Raw genomic sequence first — 22,652 nt, 5'->3', positions numbered from 1 at the left:
CTAACACTCACACTTGACTTCTCTCCCTTACTAGCTCTGACTTTGCTGATAGCTAGGTGGGACTTTCTTTTCTCAATAAAAGTAGCTATTTTAAGATGAATGGACTAACTCTAATTCGCTCTGGATAAGATCGTCTGCTAAATGACTAAAATGTAAATGTAAAATGACATTAAAAACATTCTGATACAGATTATTTTGTGTTTTTTTCCCTTACAATCAAAACAGCATGGCTATAATCAAGGGAGGACAAACATTTTCATGATTTCACTAATATCATCGAAATCAATAGTACCATTTTATATTCCTAAAACATGCATTGAAAATGATACTGTTGTTGCATCCTGTTGTCATAGCTTTTTTTTTTTTTGGCCAAGTGTCAAAACATCAGTTTTAATAAATGTCCAAATTCATAATCAATATGCTGAAATAACTTGTGAACTTTTGAAGACCAATACATAAAAGTTACTCCCTACACACGTGTTCAGATTACTTGTGTTTTGCGATGGCACCGACCAACATAGTCACCCTTTTTCTAGCTCCTAGCCAACTTTGCAGTATATTATTTTTATTGATCTATTTGATTTAGTACCTTCTAAACTGCACACGGACCAATATTTACAATTTTGCACTCTTCTTACAGACAAACGTCAATGAACTGGGTGTAATACATTTACCTGTCGATGGATGACAACCTGTCGTAGCCATTTATCAACTTATATTATTATTATTCTTTAGGTAGATTTCCAATACGGAAATGGAAACAACACTGTTTTTGACTGGATAGTTTCAACAAATCACCAGCTCCCATCGGTAGCGACAGGTTGGCTTTCATTTGAATGATCGCTTAACCCTCAAATTCATGAATTCATGTGAGGCCAGATACTTTTTTTCTTCTTCTAGCCACCGGGATTGGAAAATGACAGCTAAGGTAAGTCCCACTACGGATCATTTAGCTACACTGAACAAAAATATAAACGCAACATATAAAGTGTTGGTCCCATGTTTCATGAGCTGAAATAAAAGATCCCAGAAATGTTCCATATGTACAAAAAGCTGATTTCGCTCCAATTTTGTGCACACATTTGTTTGAAAACCTCTTTAGGAATGGGGGTTGTTGTAGTGGCCATGTCCAACCGGCCCCCAGATGGTAAGTAGAATATCTTTGTTGAGCTTGGTTCAGCACAATCCATATAGGACAATCTATACTGATCTAGCCAGGTCTATTCCTCTCTACTGATCTAGCCAGGCCTATTCCTCTCTACTGATCTAGCCAGGTCTATTCCTCTCTACTGATCTAGCCAGGTCTATTCCTCTCTACTGATCTAGCCAGGCCTATTCCTCTCTACTGATCTAGCCAGGCCTATTCCTCTCTACTGATCTAGCCAGGTCTATTCCTCTACTGATCTAGCCAGGTCTATTCCTCTCTACTGATCTAGCCAGGTCTATTCCTCTCTACTGATCTAGCCAGGTCTATTCCTCTCTACTGATCTAGCCAGGTCTATTCCTCTCTACTGATCTAGCCAGGTCTATTCCTCTCTACTGATCTAGCCAGGTCTATTCCTCTCTACTGATCTAGCCAGGTCTATTCCTCTCTACTGATCTAGCCAGGTCTATTCCTCTCTACTGATCTAACCAGGCCTATTCCTCTCTACTGATCTAGCCAGGTCTATTCCTCTCTACTGATCTAGCCAGGTCTATTCCTCTCTACTGATCTAGCCAGGTCTATTCTCTCTACTGATCTAGCCAGGTCTATTCCTCTCTACTGATCTAGCCAGGTCTATTCCTCTCTACTGATCTAGCCAGGTCTATTCCTCTCTACTGATCTAGCCAGGTCTATTCCTCTCTACTGATCTAGCCAGGTCTATTCCTCTCTACTGATCTAGCCAGGTCTATTCCTCTCTACTGATCTAGCCAGGTCTATTCCTCTCTACTGATCTAGCCAGGTCTATTCCTCTCTACTGATCTAGCCAGGCCTATTCCTCTCTACTGATCTAGCCAGGCCTATTCCTCTCTACTGATCTAGCCAGGTCTATTCCTCTCTACTGATCTAGCCAGGTCTATTCCTCTCTACTGATCTAGCCAGGTCTATTCCTCTCTACTGATCTAGCCAGGCCTATTCTCTCTACTGATCTAGCCAGGTCTATTCCTCTCTACTGATCTAGCCAGGCCTATTCCTCTCTACTGATCTAGCCAGGCCTATTCCTCTATACTGATCTAGCCAGGTCTATTCTCTCTACTGATCTAGCCAGGCCTATTCCTCTCTACTGATCTAGCCAGGTCTATTCCTCTCTACTGATCTAACCAGGTCTATTCCTCTCTACTGATCTAGCCAGGTCTATTCCTCTCTACTGGTCTAGCCAGGCCTATTCCTCTCTACTGATCTAGCCAGGTCTATTCCTCTCTACTGATCTAGCCAGGTCTATTCCTCTCTACTGATCTAGCCAGGTCTATTCCTCTCTACTGATCTAACCAGGCCTATTCCTCTCTACTGATCTAGCCAGGCCTATTCCTCTCTACTGGTCTAGCCAGGTCTATTCTTCTCTACTGATCTAGCCAGGCCTATTCCTCTCTACTGATCTAGCCAGGTCTATTCCTCTCTACTGATCTAACCAGGTCTATTCCTCTCTACTGATCTAGCCAGGCCTATTCCTCTCTACTGATCTAGCCAGGTCTATTCCTCTCTACTGATCTAACCAGGTCTATTCCTCTCTACTGATCTAGCCAGGTCTATTCCTCTCTACTGATCTAGCCAGGTCTATTCCTCTACTGATCTAGCCAGGTCTATTCCTCTCTACTGATCTAGCCAGGTCTATTCCTCTCTACTGATCTAGCCAGGTCTATTCCTCTCTACTGATCTAGCCAGGTCTATTCCTCTCTACTGATCTAGCCAGGTCTATTCCTCTCTACTGATCTAGCCAGGTCTATTCCTCTCTACTGATCTAGCCAGGTCTATTCCTCTCTACTGATCTAGCTGGTCTATTCCTCTCTACTGATCTAGCCAGGTCTATTCCTCTCTACTGATCTAGCCAGGCCTATTCCTCTCTACTGATCTAGCCAGGTCTATTCTCTCTACTGATCTAGCCAGGCCTATTCCTCTCTACTGATCTAGCCAGGTCTATTCTCTCTACTGATCTAGCCAGGCCTATTCCTCTCTACTGATCTAGCCAGGTCTATTCCTCTCTACTGGTCTAGCCAGGCCTATTCCTCTCTACTGATCTAACCAGGTCTATTCCTCTCTACTGATCTAGCCAGGTCTATTCCTCTCTACTGGTCTAGCCAGGCCTATTCCTCTCTACTGATCTAGCCAGGTCTATTCCTCTCTACTGATCTAGCCAGGCCTATTCCTCTCTACTGATCTAGCCAGGTCTATTCCTCTCTACTGATCTAGCCAGGCCTATTCCTCTCTACTGATCTAGCCAGGTCTATTCCTCTCTACTGATCTAGCCAGGCCTATTCCTCTCTACTGATCTAGCCAGGTCTATTCCTCTCTACTGATCTAACCAGGTCTATTCCTCTCTACTGATCTAGCCAGGTCTATTCCTCTCTAATGATCTAGCCAGGCCTATTAATCTCTAATGATCTAGCCAGGCCTATTCCTCTCTACTGATCTAACCAGGTCTATTCCTCTCTACTGGTCTAGCCAGGCCTATTCCTCTCTACTGATCTAGCCAGGCCTATTCCTCTATACTGATCTAGCCAGGCCTATTCCTCTCTACTGATCTAACCAGGTCTATTCCTCTCTACTGGTCTAGCCAGGCCTATTCCTCTCTACTGATCTAGCCAGGCCTATTCTCTCTCTACTGATCTAGCCAGGTCTATTCCTCTCTACTGATCTAGCCAGGTCTATTCCTCTCTACTGATCTAACCAGGTCTATTCCTCTCTACTGATCTAGCCAGGCCTATTCCTCTATACTGATCTAGCCAGGTCTATTCCTCTCTACTGATCTAGCCAGGCCTATTCCTCTATACTGATCTAGCCAGGTCTATTCCTCTCTACTGATCTAGCCAGGCCTATTCCTCTCTACTGATCTAGCCAGGCCTATTCCTCTCTACTGATCTAGCCAGGCCTATTAATCTCTACTGATCTAGCCAGGTCTATTCCTCTCTACTGATCTAGCCAGGCCTATTCCTCTATACTGATCTAGCCAGGTCTATTCCTCTCTACTGATCTAGCCAGGCCTATTCCTCTATACTGATCTAGCCAGGTCTATTCCTCTCTACTGATCTAGCCAGGCCTATTCCTCTATACTGATCTAGCCAGGTCTATTCCTCTCTACTGATCTAGCCAGGCCTATTCCTCTCTACTGATCTAGCCAGGCCTATTCCTCTCTACTGATCTAGCCAGGCCTATTCCTCTCTACTGATCTAACCAGGTCTATTCCTCTCTACTGATCTAGCCAGGTCTATTCCTCTCTACTGATCTAGCCAGGTCTATTCCTCTCTACTGATCTAGCCAGGTCTTTTCCTCTCCACTGATCTAGCCAGGTCTATTCCTCTCTACTGATCTAGCCAGGTCTATTCCTCTCTACTGGTCTAGCCAGGCCTATTCCTCTCTACTGATCTAGCCAGGCCTATTCCTCTCTACTGATCTAGCCAGGTCTATTCCTCTCTACTGATCTAGCCAGGTCTATTCCTCTCTACTGATCTAGCCAGGTCTATTACTGTCTTCTAGATTTGTACAAGAACGGAATACAGAGGGTCAACTTTGTGCCATTCATTGCTGTGTTAAAGGTAAAGAAGTACATTTCTGATGTTTCTTTGGTATATTAGACAATACATAGTCAATCTTACAGTAGTCTGCCCCTCTTCTCTCATGCAGAAATATTGCCAAGAGCTTCGGCTAGACTCTGGGATAGACTACCGCAGGAGAAACAGACCCTCGGATGGAAAACTCTACTTCCTGTAATAACTGCATGGTGCAAACCATGGATACAACCATAAAGCACTCTACTCACTATATTGGGGTTTAGTAAGGTAGGATTTATTTTAACATGGACATCTTTCTTTCAAGCCTATTGTGAGTGCCGGGAAGGAGGGGGGTGGTCAACTGTGCCCGTAAATTGATTTAGGGTTGCCCTAAACTGTTTATTTGGTAAACATTCCTATGTCACACACACACCAAACCCCATGATAGGAACCAATTAAGTTCTTGCCTAGCAACAGAGATATGACCATTCAAAAAAATTCACAAAAATCCACATCAATCCCCCTTCTTTGGGAATACATAGTCCCATATCAATACCTCCAAATACTTCAAATGTATATAGTGACTAATATGTGAATACGGTAACCTAATAATCAAGATGTTCATGATATCAGTCTCAATCCTTACATTAACTTCCACGTTTCAAACCGTAAGATTCAAAAGTTTCTACTCGAAATAAATCATATAAGTGTATCCGAAGACATTACCATAAGGTACCGCTGTTTTAACCATAATATCTATTTAAGACAGTTATCTCGCAATTGTACAAGCAATACCCATTATGCTGAAAATAGTTTTAACATCTTTATTTACTAATATATATACTAATGATTTACGTAAATCAGTCTGTCATCTTATAAATCATAACCAAAACCAAATGACTTATCTCAACCACATTTAGAATGGCAATTCTTAGTAATTCACATTGGTCCTATCACTCAAAATTAAAACCCTCAACTTTAGCACCCATTACAACTGTCAGAGTGTACACGCATATTAACATACAGTATAAATATCCATAATTCTATTATGACCTTCCTCATCCTGAGAATAACTACAGATTATTATCTCAATGCATTCTTAGTACTATTAATTTAGCAGTGTTACCTCCTACCCAAATTAGCAAATTTAGATAAATCCACATTTATTATCGACACAGCTAACCAACCCCTTCCTTCCCCGGCACTTAAATCTTCTGGCGTCTCTTCATTATCTTCCTCAGACAGCTTCATAGTTGTCAAGGGGTGCTGAAGGTGGGTGTGGTGCAGGAATCAAGCGCAGGACGCAGAAGCTAAGTCCAAAAGACTTTAGTGAGTTATTCACGTAGTAAGCGAGAACACTAAGCCCGGAGGCGAAATAACGGCGCACACAGGCGTCAAACAAAAGGGCGCACAAACATGTGCGAAAACCTCTCCAAACACGGAGGGAAGAATACGTAGCTCCGAACACCAAACAGAGGAGCAATCACACACAACACCATACACACACAACGAGAACTAAATAGGACACTAATGAGGACTAACTAGACACAGGTGTACAACATCCAGACAAAACCAAACGAACATGAAACATAGATCGGTGGCAGCTAGTACTCCGGGGACGACGACCGCCGAAACCTGCCCGAACAAGGAGGAGGAGCAGCCTCGGCCGAAACCGTGACAATAGTTCAAAATGCATTGCCCATGACAATGTCCCAACTTCAATGTCTCATCCGAGTCACCATCATCTCTACCCCCCATTGTGTCTTGTCCATTTGCCAACCAGTATACCAACAACATGAGAAATGTTGTATTTGAACAGATCTTTCTCCATTCTCACTCAATGGTGGACTCCTGTCCCACTCCCTCGAGATAAAAACATGAGAGAAAATCCGTTGATAGCTTTGATTGGCTGTTGTAGACCGGTTGCAGGTAGAAGTGGTGCTGTACAGGAACGTCTTCAACGCCTCTGATGTTCATCTTCAGCCGGTTCACAGGTTGTTTCTTCTTTAGGTTCACACCCTTCTAGGCCAAATGATCCCTGCTATGCATCAAGACAGCATCTGTATTTACCTCAAAAGAAGACAGAACATAACAGTTTAGTTGAGTTCATTTCTAATCCAAGAAATCCATATAAGCATTGACTATATGACAAATTATTATGTTTTACCAATTATTCTTAATACCAATTTCTATTATACTCCCCAATTTCTGTTAGGGAAACCCTCCACAGACAGAGAAATGAATGGGGTGACAGTCAGGTGATTCTTGAAATTCTGGAAGATCTTGAAGTTCTTGGAGGTCTGTCCGTCCGCTGAAGGAATCAGCCAGAACACGTAGCTCATCAGTAGCATTCCCCTTGCCATCGTCTCCCATCACCTGATCCTTGTCAGCTCCAGCATCCTCAGCTCCCTTATCTCTAGGTCGTCGGTTTCCTCGTAGTAGTCTGTTGCAGTGGTTTACATGAGACCATGTCGATCTCCCCTCTATCCGTACATCTGTTGGTGTAGACTGGGTGACGATGTATGGTCCCTTTAGCTCTGAACCTTCTTCCTTCACTATGGTCTAGGATCATGCAGAGTCCTTCTCCATTTATCAACATCGCTCTGTGGAGTGTGTCCTTCTGGCAGCGTACCAATAGGGAAGTTGAGAGTCCCTGCTGCAATGACACACAGACACAGAAGAAAGCAATACTCCGCCGTGGCGGTGCCATCTTCCTCCTCTGGGTTGGAACACTCCTCCCCACCTGGGTTTTGTCCATCTCTTCCTTCTGTAATCCTTTACCGCCGGTCTCCAGGGTGCAGACAATGCCCAGATTCTCCTGTTAGGTTGGCAGCGAAGCCTTCACCTGGTGGGAAGAAAGTCTCAACAACATTGTTAGGTGCCACCGTATGCTACTATACCCTGTCTTCTTATCAGTCAGGAGAAGCCTTGAGAAGTGCACATTCTTGCAGCTTGTTATAGGTCATTAGTTTCATAGATAGGCCTCCTCTACACCATGCCTCCTACCACAAATACACTTTCACCTAAAACATTTAATCTAACCCATAACACATTAATTACTACTGCTCATATTTTTTATACAATTTGCCTATTTACCAAAAAGCCTCATGCAACCAGTACTTCCCCCCCTTTGGACACATGACTCACATCGTGATTCGTGCATTCAAAAAACGAAACAACAACATTGCCTGAAACCAAAATAATAAATGAAATGAAAATGACATATGATAATACCTTAACGTAATTGTATCCCATCAAGTAATATCAAAATTCACTAGCGCCAGGTGTTCCTCATTCAGGACTAGCTCTCTCACTCTGACCTTTTGTTACGTGAATTATTTAACAAACTATTTCAGTGTCTCTGTGCGTCTCCCAAAATCAAGAAACGGACAGAGTCCCGGTCTGCATAGTCAGAGATGTTTATTCATTGAGAATTCTGCCATCACAATTTCAGAGTCCATCTTTTATACTCACACGTCATACAAAAATCCCTCCTCTCTGTAGGCGGGATGTAGTTTTCCACTTTATATAATTGCTCTCCTGACCATCAGTTCACACACACACGCACTCTTCCAAGCCTAACAGTTTCTCTCCTCCCTAAATTCCTCAGTTATCTTGGTTTCTCAGTTGCCTGTAGACAGTTCTCCTTGTCCTTTGTTGTCTGGTCTAACTCTTACTCACATTGCTAAATAGTAGCTCAATGTCATAGTCTTTACTGGTCCTACACTCACACATTCTAACACATTTCACACAGTTTCAGGGTGTAATAATTAGTCATTAATAATTATTCTATCACCTTTATGGTCCGAATCATGTATAGGACCATTGCCAAATTATAAACTTCTTCCAAATTATCAGTATTATAAATTACCCTCAACTCTGTATAATAAATTACCTTAAATTCCTCATCCTATGCCTTGTGGCTTTCAAGTGTGGGTGATCAATTCACACTAAAAAGTCAGGACAGAGTTCAGAGGTCATTCAAACCCTTCAAAGAAGTGTTCCATACTATAGTATAGACTAATCATTAACAACCTTCAAAACTTTCATAAATGTTTTGTATCCCAAGTGTACAGTAAGTCCTCATTACATTTCTTCTCAAAAGAAATGACGTGTTTACCCAAAACTTACTCATAAAACAAAAAACGTCAGAAAGTTCCCTGTGTGTTCTTTTAAGACTTACCATCTCTGACCCGTTAAAACCCCCTAAAATAAAAATAAAAACCCTATATAACCATTATAATAGGTGGGTTCTGTGTGGTTATTTGAAAAACCATATTGGAAAACAACAAACCAAAACAAACAAGCCTTATTTATTTTGGTAGCTCCCTCTTACGACCTTATTATAAGACTGCCAAATTCTACTAACTAAGCCCACAGACTTTGGAAACATTCCAATGAGATGTAAGGAAATCCCATTTTCCTGGAAGAGAAAGTATACATTTCATTAACATTCAATTATAATCAGCAATCCAAAATTAGTAATTACACACAAAACATGATGCAGATATACACTGTCCTACCTCACATCAATAATCGTTTGTTTCAATCTAATTCCTCATAACTACTCCAGAAGAAGATTCCATAAAATCTCTCAAAAGATGAAAAGCACTCAAGGTTCTTTGAGTTTACAATGAGTATTTTTAATTGATAACTCTTTATACCTCATTCTCTGTAATTCTCACAATGATTGATTATTAAACCCCAAAATGGGCTTCATTTTATCCCATATCAAATCATCATGGTATCGTTACTGGATGACTTTCCCCTTAGATTGTTCCTGTCACCCCTCTAAATGTAATATTTGAGACATTCACAAATATAATAAATTACTACACGTAAAGAATCAGTGATATTTGATTCCAAGCGTCTATAAAAAAGTTGTTTGAGATGTGATCTCCTACGTCTTCCTTAACATACCTACTGTAGGGTACTTCCACCAATCCTATAAGAAATAATGATACTCAAAACACATCAGATAATACCACATTTCATTAAGTTGACTACATTTTCTAATATAAACCCTTTTCGGTAATGTAATCATCTCAACTTGTTGATGTTTTAAAATAAAAACCTATTGTATAATAAATTCAGAACTTACAAGAAATGTTCACGTCTCCATCAGCCTAATGGTAAAGACTACCTCCCATTGTTCAACGGACCAGAAACAGATTATCGTTTTAGAATTAATTAACTGTCTGCAAAACTCACTGGTGTTAAGCAAACTATAGAATTTTAATAATAATAATAAAAAATTGTCAAAGAACAGTCCATATTCAACTATTCAGATATCTGCTTCACATTACCCTCTGCGTCCTTTACGTCCTGATATACATGTAGCCCAACGAGCACGACTCTCTTTCACCCGCTTACTAAATCATGGCATTAGTCAATTCTATCCACAAACCACTACTACCTAATAACATATTTTCATTCACATAACTAGAAAGCATTATTTTAATACTAGTCTACTCAAACAATCCAATTAAACATTTCTCATCTCCCAATTAACCTACTTTCCTTTTAACACAGAAAACCCTCTACAATCTCTATTATCCTCTACCTCTGTCTTTCCATCTAACGTTACTTTAGCAGGTGATAAATTATTGTGAAGTTGTAGTCAAAACAAACAAAACATCTATTCACAGGGATGCCACTTTAATTACTATGTTATCCAATGCTGCCATGGGTTGGTTGGCTAATCTCTTTCGTATAATCTTATCAATTCACCCAGTGATTCAGGTCAACAGCATCAATGTAACAGTTTTGCTTCCTTCCATACATGGGCTTGAACCAGGGACCCTCTGCACACATCATCAACAGTCACCCTCGAAGCACCATTATCCGTCATTCAACAAAAGGCGCGACCTTGCAGAGCAAGGCAAACAACTACTTCAAGGTCTCAGAGCAAGTAACGTCACCAATGGAAACTACCCATTTTGCACTGCTAGCTAGCTACCCATTTCAAACCAGTAACACTCACCCCCCTTTGACTTCCTCCTTTTCCGCAGCAACCAGTGATCCGGGTACACCAAACTTAACCCATTATGACACTTACAGCTCTCTCACATTCAGCGAGCCCCAGTTGCTAACACCCGCAGCTCAACACCTAGAAACTCTCCAGACAACAAAGAAAAAACATTCTCAAACAGCGTACTGCATTTACCTCTATAGTAGGGTTCATGTTTGGTTCATTTTCTCTGTTACGATATTGGGTCAGTAATATTTCTGTAGTGATCTCAGCTAAAAGTTGCTATATTCCTCAGTTAATGTTATCTTTCACACTCTGCTTCCTTCCAGCACTGCTTCATTATCCCTGGTGTTTTTTAATACTATTTTTATTCTCTTTGTCCCCTTGCTTTTTATTTTTTATTTTATTTCACCTATATTTAACCAGGTAAGCCAGTTGAGAACAAGTTCTCATTTACAACTGCGACCTGTCCAAGATAAAGCAAAGCAGTGCGATAAAAACAACAACACAGAGTTACATATGGGGTAAACAAAACATAAAGTCAAAAATACAACAGAAAATATATATACAGTGTGTGCGAATGTAGTAAGTTATGGAGGTAAGGCAATAAATAGGCCATAGTGCAAAATGGTTACAATTTCGTATTAACACTGGAATGATAGATGTGCAAAAGATGATGTGCAAATAGAGATACTGGGGTGCAAATTAGCAAAATAAATAACAATATGGGGATGAGGTAGTTGGGTGGGCTAATTTCAGAAAGGCTGTGTACAGGTGCAGTGATCGGTAAGCTGCTCTGACAACTGACGCTTAAAGTTAGTGAGGGAGATAAGAGTCTCCAGCTTCAGCGATTTTTACAGTTCGTTCCAGTCATTGGCAGCAGAGAACTGGAAGGAATGGCGGCCAAAGGAGGTGTTGGCTTTGGGGATGACCAGTGAGATATACCTGCTGGAGCTCAGACTACGGGTGGGTGTTGCTATGGTGACCAGTGAGCTAAGATAAGACTGGGATTTGCCTAGCAGTGATTTATAGATGACCTGGAGCCAGTGGGTTTGGTGACGAATATGTAGTGAGGGCCAGCCAACAAGAGCGTACAGATCACAATGGTGGGTAGTATATGGGGCTTTGGTGACAAAACGGATGGCACTGTGATAGACTACATCCAATTTGCTGAGTAGAGTGTTGGAGGCTATTTTGTAAATGACATCGCCGAAGTCAAGGATCGGTAGGATAGTCAGTTTTACGAGGGCATGTTTGGCAGCATGAGTGAAGGAGGCTTTGTTGCGAAATAGGAAGCCGATTCTAGATCTAACTTTTGATTGGAGATGCTTAATGTGAGTCTGGAAGGAGAGTTTACAGTCTAACCAGACACCTAGGTATTTGTAGTTGTCCACATACTCCAGCTCAGACCCGCCGAGAGTAGTGATTCTAGTCGGGTGGGCGGGTGCAACCAGCATTCGGTTGAAGAGCATGCATTTAGTTTTACTAGTGTTTAAGAGCAGTTGGAGGCTACAGAAGGAGTGTTGTATGGCGTTGAAGCTCGTTTGGAGGTTTGTTAACACAGTGTCAGGGTCAGATGTATATAAAATGGTGTCGCCCGCATAGAGGTGGATCCGAGCGTCACCAGCAGCAAGAGCGACATCATTGATATACACAGAGAATAGAGTCGGCCCGAGAATTGAACACTGTGGCACCCCCATAGAGACGACCAGAGGTCCAGACAACAGGCCCTCCGATTTGACACATTGAACTCTATCTGAGAAGTAGTTGGTGAACCAGGCGAGGCAGTCATTAGAGAAACCAAGGCTATTTAGTCTGCCAATAAGAATGCGGTGGTTGACAGAGACGAAAGCCTTGGCCAGGTCGATGAAAATGGCTGCGCAGTACTGTCTTTTATTGATCGCGTTTATAATATCGTTTAGGACCTTGAGCGTGGCTGAGGTGCACCCATGACCAGCTCGGAAACCGGATTGCATAGCGGAGAAGGTACGGTGGGATTCAAAATGGTCGGTGATCTGTTTGTTAACTTGGCTTTCAAATACTTTCGAAAGGCAGGGCAGGATGGATATAGGTTTATAACATTTTGGATCTAGAGTGTCACCCCCTTTGAAGAGGGGGATGACCACGGCAGCTTTCCAATCTCTGGGGATCTCAGACGTTACGAAAGAGAGGTTGAACAGGCTAGTAATAGGGGTTGTGACAATTTCGGTGCCTAATTTTAGAAAGAAAGGGTCCAGATTGTCTAGCCCAGATGATTTGTAGGGGTCCAGATTTTTCAGCTCTTTCAGAACATCAGCTGTCTGGATTTGTGTGAAGGAGAAGCGGGGGGGGGCATGGGCAAGTTGCAGCGGAGGGTGCAGAGCTGGTGGCCGGGGTAGTGGTAGCCAGGTGGAAAGCGTGGCCAGCCGTAGCAAAATGCTTGTTGAAATTCTCGATTATTGTAGATTTATTGGTGGTGACAGTGTTTCCTAGCCTCAGTGCAGTGGGCAGTTGGGAGGAGGTGTTCTTATTTTCCATGGACTTTACAGTGTCCCAAAACTTTTTGGAGTCAGTGCTACAGGATGCAAATTTCTGTTTGAATAAGCTAGCCTTTGCTTTCCTAACTGATTGTGTATATTGGTTCCTGACTTCCCTAAAAAGTTGCATATCGCGGGGGCTGTTCGATGCTAATGCAGTATGCCACAGGATGTTTTTATGCTGGTCAAGGGCAGTCAAGTCTGAGGAGAAACAGGGGCTGTATCTGTTCTTAGTTCTGAATTTTTTGAAAGGGGCATGCTTATTTAAGATTGAGAGGAAAGCACTTTTAAAGAACAACCAGGCATCCTCTACTGACGGAATGAGGTCAATATCCATCCAGGATACCCGGGCCAGGTGAATTAGAAAGGCCTGCTCGCTAAAGTGTTTTAGGGAGCGTTTGACAGTGATGAGGGGTGGTCATTTGATCGCGGACCCATTACGGACGCAGGCAATAAGGCAGTGATAGCTGAGATCCTGGTTGAAGACAGCGGAGGTGTATTTAGAGGGTACATTTGTCAGGATGATATCTATGAGGGTTCCCATGTTTACAGATTTAGGGTTGTACCTGGTAGGTTCGTTGATAATTTTTGTGAGATTGAGGGCATCTAGTTTAGATTGTAGGTTGGCCGGGGTGTTAAGCATATCTCAGTTTAGGTCACCAAGCAGTACGAACTCTGAGGATAGATGGGGGGCAATCAGTTCACATATGGTGTCCAGGGCACTGCTCGGGGCTGAGGGGGGTCTGTAGCAAGTGGCAACAGTGAGAGACTTATTTCTGGAAAGGTGGATTTTTAGAAGTAGAAGCTCAAACTGTTTGGGCACAGACCTGGATAGTACGATAGAGTTCTGCAGGCTATCTCTACAGTAGATTGCAACCCCACCCCCTTTGGCAGTTCTATCGAGACGGAAAATGTTGTAGTTGGTGATGGAAATTTCTGAATTTTTGGTGGCCTTCCTAAGCCAGGATTCAGACACTGCTAGTCCATCAGGGTTGGCGGAGTGTGCTAACGCAGTGAATAACTCAAACTTAGGGAGGAGGCTTCGGATGTTAACGTGCAAGAAACCAAGGCTTTTACGATTACAGAAGTCAACAAATGATAACGCCTGGGGAGTAGGAGTGATACTGGGGGCTACAGGGCCTGGGTTAACCTCTACATCACCAGAGGATCAGAGGAGGAGTAGAATAAGGATATGGCTAAAGGCTTTAAGTACTGGTCTTCTAGTGCATTGGGTACAGAGAAAAAAATGGGCAGATTTCCGGGCGTTGTAGAATAGATTCAGGGCATTATGTACAGAAAAGGATATGGAAGGATATGAGTACAGTGGAGGTAAACCTAAGCGTTGGGTAATGATGAAGGAGATAGCATCACTGGAGGCATCGATTGAGTCGGTCTCCGCGTGTATGGGGGGGTGGGACAAAGGAGCTATCTAATGCAGGTTTAGCTGGGCTGGCGAGATCTACAGTGAAATAGTACAATAAGAAATAACCGAAACAGCAATAAGCAAGGCATATTGACATGGGAGAGAGGCATAAAGCAATCACAGGTGTAATTCGAGAGAGCTAAGACAACAGCTGGTAATGGCGACAAAGTTTGGGCTGAGGCTAAACATAAACAGGATGTGGTACCGTAAAAAGGAACAGTCCAGCAGGCATCAGCTGTATAGCTGAGTTATCATAAGGTCCGGTGAACAGCAATAGGATAGTTCGGAGGTAGTTCGGGGGCTGCTATAGCACCAGCGAGAAAGAGGCCATGGCTAGCGTGTGCTAGCGGGCCGGGGCTAGCAGATGGATCTTCGTGGTCGACGTCGTAACGGGAAGCCTGTTGTAACCACATCAGACGATTTCGTCGGCAGACCAGTTGGGTTGGATTGGCGGGGCTCCGTGTCAACACTAGGAGGTCCCGTCCAGTTGACAGAGAGGTAGATAGCCGGGAGATGACCTGGCTCAAGGCTAACTCAGGGCTGATTAGCCAACCACAACGTTCATTTGGTTGCAGCTAGCTAGTAGCGATGAATCCGGTGTTAAAGGTCCAGTGTTCAGGGTCGATATGTTCAGGGTCGATAACGCGCTGTGCAGACAGTGCAGACTGGCCCAATAATAGTCTAGTCTAGAGCTGGCTGGCTGGTAGGTAGTGCAGGCCACGGCCACGGACAATGGTGAAGACCGCTAACGGTGGCTAATAGCAAGTAGCTAGTTAGCTGGCTAGCGATGATCCGGTGTTAAGGTCCAGTGATTCAGTGGTTCCGGCAGAAAATCCGATATGCTCTGGCTCGATAGCGCGATGTGCAGACTGTGCAGACTGGCCGACAATTGTCCAGGCTAGAGCTGGCTGGTAGGTAGTGCAGGCCACGGCCATGGACAATGGTGAAGACCGCTAATGGTGGCTAATAGCAAGTAGCTAGTTAGCTGGCTAGTTTCAGCTAGAGGTTCTGGATTTAAATTTATGAAGAAACAACAGAATCCGTTCCACATTGGTTGAGGCGGGTTGGAGGAAAGTATATTTAGTTAAAGGATGGAAAGTGAGATTGAGAAATATATACGAAAAAGACAAAAAAACTAAAAACAGGCTATTTACATGAGGACACTACAGAAAACACGACCGCACTGCTATGCCATCTTCACTTCCCATTAAGATAACACACTCGCTTCCCTGTTCTGCACTACACTATTATTATCCCCTGTTATCAACTAAGATAATCGCCACAGCTCTAATGAAACCACCAATCCGCCATTATTAGAAGTCAGCATATCTAGGTAACTGTCCTTTCTAAGTAGGCTACAAGTAACAAACCAAAAACTTGCTGTAGTTGACAAGCATATATTGAATTTATATCCATAGTATTAATATCCAATTTATTGATTGACATTACGCCACCATTCTCAATCGTTTAATCTAGCAAACTATTGGGCAACGCAAAAAAATTACTACCTCGAAATCGTCTCGCTATTCCTGTTAAATAAGTGAGTCTTTCCATTTGAACCAAGCACGCTGCCAAATCTTCCATTCAACATCACCGTACCAAATACTTTGTAGTATCTGTCTAAGCAACACATACCAACAGTTGAATTACACTCAGAAACCCAGATGTCATTCTATGCCATTGTCCCAATGCTATTGAAATGACAAAGAAATCCCGCAAATAGCCCAATTACACTGGTTTATCTTCTTACCATCTGATACAAAATGAAGTTCCTACACTTCATCACCTTAGCCCCGAAATGATAATTAGTATAATGGAAAGCCTAAATTGGCTTTGTACTATGTTATAAGTTACATCTATAAATTCCACTCCTTCTGGGCAGTTAATTTCTTAAACCTTATCTCTATCAAATGATCAATCCACGGCCCAAACTCAGAAAACCTATATTTATTATTTTCCACCCCTGACGTACGTCTACGTTTGGGTGAGCAAGTTAATATATACATATTGTTCTAATTATTACTTTATCACCTCTCAAGTAATCGATTACACACATAAAATTCATCCTATGTTCACATCTTCACATACTCCATATACAACGTTAGAATCTCCTAGGTACTCACATCAAACGATCCTTTCATGTTTTTTTTTTTTTACGATTTCATTCGACACAAATCAACCTCTTCAAACATACTCCCAGCGGAACCAAAAAAACCAGACCGTAGTTTCAAGGACACTGACCTTCCCGTCATTGGATTCTCACCGGTTCTCTAACCTTCAGGAAACCCCGTCAAAGACAAGCCTCTCCTTAAAACATAGACTTTTCCACTACACTCTAAAATAACCCCACGCTCTCCATAACACTCCTTGATATTATATTATGGGCATTGATGTACGGAACCACAATATAATGTTATATGAAAGCTTATTATCCAACCTTATATCAAATTATCATACACATTCATATAATGTATTATGCACCCTTTCAGATAAAAATTACTTTCTGCTCTTTGTTCATAAGATAGCCTATGTTGTTCCGTTCAATTACTTAACGTCGTTAACTGACTTTTCGCTCTATCTTTAACCTATCCCTTTTAAAAATACCTTCTTGGGGATCCTTATTATCTGTCCATGCTGATAAATCACTGATATATGGTTCACCATAGAAAAACCCTAATTTACTAAACATCCATTCGCACATTGTCTGATTTTCACTACTTTTACAAGAGACTTGTTCTAAATGTGGATTTGTCTGTAATAATTTAGTAATTTCCTTTCTCTCTTTTCGAGGTAAATGAAGCTCTGATTTAATCTTAATGGTGACTGTTTTTCCAGATCCCGGTCTACTAAGCTGGCCATCCATTACTTCTAATAGTTCATGCAATATTAGTAATCACATACTTGGATCAAATCCCCAACTTAATCTTTATTAAAATTTAGTTTGCCTATTTTGTCATTGGTGCCATGATTCAACATGATCTCTCTGAGTATTTCACAAATAACTTATTCTCTCCTTACCAAGGTATTCAAACCTAAACAACCTTATTATGATTCTACACACCAAATATTTTTCTATGATGATACTACACATCAGAGAACTTATTTTATGATGATACAACACACCAGAGGTCCGTAACCTATCTCTTTATAATGTCTTTATACACTAAGGGAAACCTTGCGCCCAATTTTTTTAATAAACATTAACACAATCTCTTTATAATGTTATTTCACATTAAGGGAAGTCATGCGCCCACTCGTTTATTCTATGTTGTTTTTTACTCATTACTCTAAACACACCCTGTTTTGAATCATAGCACCATGTCATTGTCTAATTTGAAAGTTGTCCTTACCTCCCTTATACATAACTCAACACCACTCATCGTCCCCCTTTAAAATATTGAATTTTAAACATTCTTTAAGCTCAGCTTTACCACAGATAAGCAGAATTTAACCTAATCAAAAAATGAAAGTCTGCTTACATGTTAGTCTGGCTGTAAACAGCATCCGGTTCGTGACGCCAATCTGTTATAACGAGTTTCTCTGGTATCTCGTACCTCAGGATGTAATAGAATAGTTAAACACTTAGATTCGGAGTTATTTAATAGTTACAGTACTGGATTCGTATGACAAGCTGTACGGGCGTAGCCTATTGTCATCCGAATGACTTACATAGAAAAACCTCTCCGTTTATATAATACTTTCCGAGCTAATTCCATCCAACAGTTGCCAACCATTATTGAGTGTCACTCATCTCCTACAATAGGATCCCCCTACATGGTATCGTGTGGCACCCTAGCCAGGCTATTCCATCACGTACTCCTTCTAAGATTAGCACAAGTGGCCCCCAATCTATCTTGGCACGCAGACCTTCTGTCACCCACCAGTGACATCAATAACACATGGCGTGTCCTTACCCTCTCTCCCACATACAGCTCATGAGTTTAAAGACATTAACAAATACTGTATAGAAAGACGTTATATCAGGCAGTATTAGTGGTAGCAGGGGTTACCTTGTCAGCATTGTGGGGATATCACCTTCTGAGGGCATTGATGTTGAAACGTATATACAGTGCTGATTTGCCTCAAGGTGAGGTAAAGTTGATTTAAGGTCACCGCACGTGTATATTGGGTGGCCATGGAGGAAGAAGGAGATGGGGAGCGAAGTGAAAATTATATGGCGTTAGAACACTTTTTTTGTAACCTGTGACTAACGGGGGAAGACTGGGTGAAAGCATGAGGAGGTTTTTTAGGGCCTTCATTTTTGTGGACCCCAGCAGGAAAGTATCCGAAAGGTATAGATAGAGTCAGGCTAAGAGAGAGTGGGAATCGTCATGTTATCAACATTTGTTTTTTCTTTGCACATGTAATTATGCATAGCTTAACGCATTATTATTACGTTATGTTTTGTTTTTCCTTTTGCTTTTCAAGTCTTGTACTATCACTCTCTTAGGACCCCGAAGGAGGAAATGGAGAAAGTCAAAAGCTCCAGCTGAAATGGAGGAAGTCAAACGTTCCAGCTGAAATGTCATCATCAGTTGTACGACGAGAGGGGGAAATAAGAGTGTGCATAGTGTGATTATAGATCAGAGGCCATAAGTCTCGGAGGTGTAAATATGCAGATCAACTGTGAATGTTAATCGTGTTTTATTTTTTGTTCATTTATAAGTAATTTCCAAGTTGATATAATTTTGAACAGTATGGAGTTACTGTTAAAAAGGGGGGAGTGTTGGATTCTAACTTGGAATATGCTTATTCATGTTACCATACTACTTTACATGTACAATTAATATATATATTGGGGTCAATGGAGGGTGGAGGGCAGAAAGTTTACATTCTGTCAGAACATGTTATTGTCAAATATCATGTATCCTATGGAGAGAGGATTAGGAAGGAGTGAATTAGGGAGGAGTGAGGACTTTGGGCCGAGGTCAGGTCAGATGAAGTGACAAGGAACAGTCACCAGTTAAGTTCCTGCCTAGCAACAGAGATGTATTGGATGTCTAGAGGTGCAAGGAGGGGACTGCCTAGAAGGAGGGTATATATGTGCTTGTGTAAACATGTCTTTGTCTTCTGCAGCTGTTTGACCCAGTGGGGAAAAACTTGGTTTGAGCTTCACTAGTCGTCCGTGAGTTTTACTCTGTTTGTTCAGAGCCTGACAGGAGCCAGTGACTACCTTGAGATCTCCATGCACTTTAATACGGTCTTCATCAGGAACATTCCCCTGCTCACTATGAAGCAGAAGACTCAAGCTAGACGCTTCATACCGCTCATAGATGCCTTTTATGACCACAAGGTACATTCTGCACATTGCTCGAGTCATCACTCAATCAATCAAGTTTATTTATAAAGCCCTTTTTACGTCAGCAGATGTCACAAAGTGCTATACAGAAACCCAGCCTAAAACCCATGTCTGTTCTAGTTGGGGTAATGTGTTGTGTTGTTTTTATATGTAGATGTAGCCACTGAGGTTGTTCGATTAACATTGTTGGATGCACTTGTATTTGGTGAGTTGCTGAGAACTAGCCTGGTCCCAGATCTGGCTAGAGGAGAACTATCAGTCTCAGTAAACCTCTCATCCTTGGTTTCTCCAGGTACGAGTGGTGATTCTGTCCGCTCACCCTCTGGATCACATCTTTGTACACGACGGGAATCATGAACACCACCATCATGAACTCATGGATGACCTCGACCTAAAAAGGGTAAGAATTGCTCCAGTGTTATTTTATTGATCTCAGAATTCTGCAATGGCAAAAAAAAGAAGCTAAATCAACAGTTCCCTGCATATTATGCAAGGGCTTGCAAATATGACCAATCACAGCACTATTTCCACATAAAACAGTCAAATCATCGCAATATTATCGCATAAAATGGATCCATCATACAGTATGAAAAGAGAGCTCTAAATTTCAACCAATCACTGCACATTTACCACATAATATTACTCAGTGCATCACTGGGGGTGAGCTCCCAGCCATCCAGGACAGGACGTACATGCCAGGCGTCTGAGAAAGGCCCGAAAAATTGCGAAAAACTCCAGCCACCAGAGACATGCACTGTTCTCCATGCTCCCATCCAGCAGGCGGTACCTGTGCATCAAGGCTCAGACAAACAAATTCCTAAACGGCTTATATCCCCTGGCCACAAGACTGTTGGCTAACTACTACCTCACCCTTGCTACTGGTCACTATTACTGCTGTTTACATGTATATATTACCATCAGTATTTATATATTCCTGCTAACATTCACTTCTCAGCCCTTTTGACATGTTCTGTATACCTGCCTATCACGCCTACACTGACACTCTTGCACACACACACTCACTCACCACCACACACCCACCACTTATGCTGCTGCCACACTGTTTACATTATTATTATTATTATTATTATTTATCCTGTTACCAGTCACTTTTTCCTTGCTTACATGTACATATCTACCTCAATACTCCAGTATTCCTGCACATTATACATTTGGTATTGGCACTGACCCTGTCTATAGCTTCCTCTCTTAATTCGTATGTTTTTTTAAAAATTAGTTTTACTTTTTTATATTGAATACTGCACTGTTGGGTAGGGCTTGCAAGTTAAGCATTTCACTGTACTTTTGACAAGTATAACGTTCTTCTTAATTGTTATGTTTGTTCCTTTAAATAATGACAAACCGGGGCATAGGTTCAACTACTTTTAATAAACTGATACTCTAGCTAGCAATCTCCTTGTGTAGCCATGCAAGGCATACTTCAACTTCCCCCCTCGCATAGTCTGCTGGGTAACGTAGTCTTCATGTTATTAACACATAACAACACATTAATATGGTTCAATCAAGGCACACGTCAACAAACTTTATCCCTCGTCAGCGCATTTTCGCGACAATTTGGACAAAATAATTGCATGATGATATTGCCATACAAATCTCAGAATTGACGCAGCAAAATCAAGTGTATTTGCCCGCAAACATCGCAAAAAATGCCAGCGGAATCCTGGAGGGACTGGGTAGAAAGTACATTAAATACAATCTCCTCCTGTTATTGAGTTGACCTCTCAAACTGCCGAATTTCACAGAGATGATTGTTAACAATCTCAGACTTTAGAAAACCCCAGAATGACACCAAACACTCATACTAATTATGTTTTTCTATTGAATACATGTACACCTTCCTGTGTTGGGCCAGGATGCAGCCAGTGAGCTGTCCATCTTCAGTGGAGCAGAGGAAATTCCTTGCCTCTCTGAGATGCAGACTGAAGAGTACTGGCTGGAAGGAGACCGACGGAGCACCACGATCACGTAGCTGTACAGTACCCCAATGAACCCCTACACCCTAAACCCTACACTACCTGCAAGGACAGTGACAACCACCTCGCCAGTACAGACTGTCAGTTCATTTGAGGATATCAATTAGAGCAAGGTGAGGTGCAGAATCACTCATCTTGATCACATAAATACTATGGTGATTTGTTGATCAGTGATTATGCGCCGTCCGACTGCTGTAGTAAATCTCAAACACGCACATACACTACCACGGGGGGACTCAAAACAAAGGAAGATTTTTTATTTTACTAACATGCTGACCAAACCGGCCGCGTTGCGTGCGCTGGAAAATACATTTACACATGTACCTGCCGTTCAATAATTTCATCCCAACTGCTCGCGGGCGTCTTCGTAGCCAGGCACTAAAATTTTAGAGGCTTGATGCGCTGCAAGTCCCGCCTCTCCCATCTACTCATTATTTTTTATGAACATATACCCACGTGGGTGATTGAAAGATGAACGAGGTCCACACTCCAGTCCAGTAGGTGGCCGTAACGCACCTTAAAGTTGGTTGCCAACAGCCATTTAAAATCCACAAAAGAAGAAAGATGAATCAAAGAAAACCTATTAAAAACTAACTAGGTTTCCCCTTTTTATCTGTGGATTAATTGTCGGAGTAGAGAATGACCCAAAATGGGTCAAAATTCTACAAAGATCCAGCTAAAAAAAGGACCATATGCATTTCAGATAAAATAACAAACCCACTGGCTCCAGGCCATCTATAAATCACTGCTAGGCAAATCCCCG

General features: G+C 41.9%; 1 protein-coding gene across 1 annotated transcript in view; it reads left to right on the top strand.

The window, feature by feature from the left end:
- afg1la (AFG1 like ATPase a) overlaps positions 1-22,652 on the top strand; it is a 27,669-nt gene extending 5,017 nt beyond the window's left edge. Inside the window, 9 exon segments of the mRNA XM_045209044.1 lie at positions 929-932; positions 1,054-1,106; positions 1,108-1,147; positions 4,673-4,731; positions 4,820-4,902; positions 7,194-7,206; positions 19,716-19,889; positions 20,188-20,295; positions 21,769-22,652. Of these exon segments, the coding sequence (XP_045064979.1) occupies positions 929-932; positions 1,054-1,106; positions 1,108-1,147; positions 4,673-4,731; positions 4,820-4,902; positions 7,194-7,206; positions 19,716-19,889; positions 20,188-20,295; positions 21,769-21,885 (651 nt within the window). The 3' untranslated portion in view covers positions 21,886-22,652.

This window comes from Coregonus clupeaformis, chromosome 29, assembly GCF_020615455.1.
Source record: "Coregonus clupeaformis isolate EN_2021a chromosome 29, ASM2061545v1, whole genome shotgun sequence".
Taxonomy (NCBI): Eukaryota; Metazoa; Chordata; class Actinopteri; order Salmoniformes; family Salmonidae; genus Coregonus; species Coregonus clupeaformis.
Note: the sequence above shows the minus strand (reverse complement) of the source record. Positions and strands in the feature narration are given on the sequence as shown.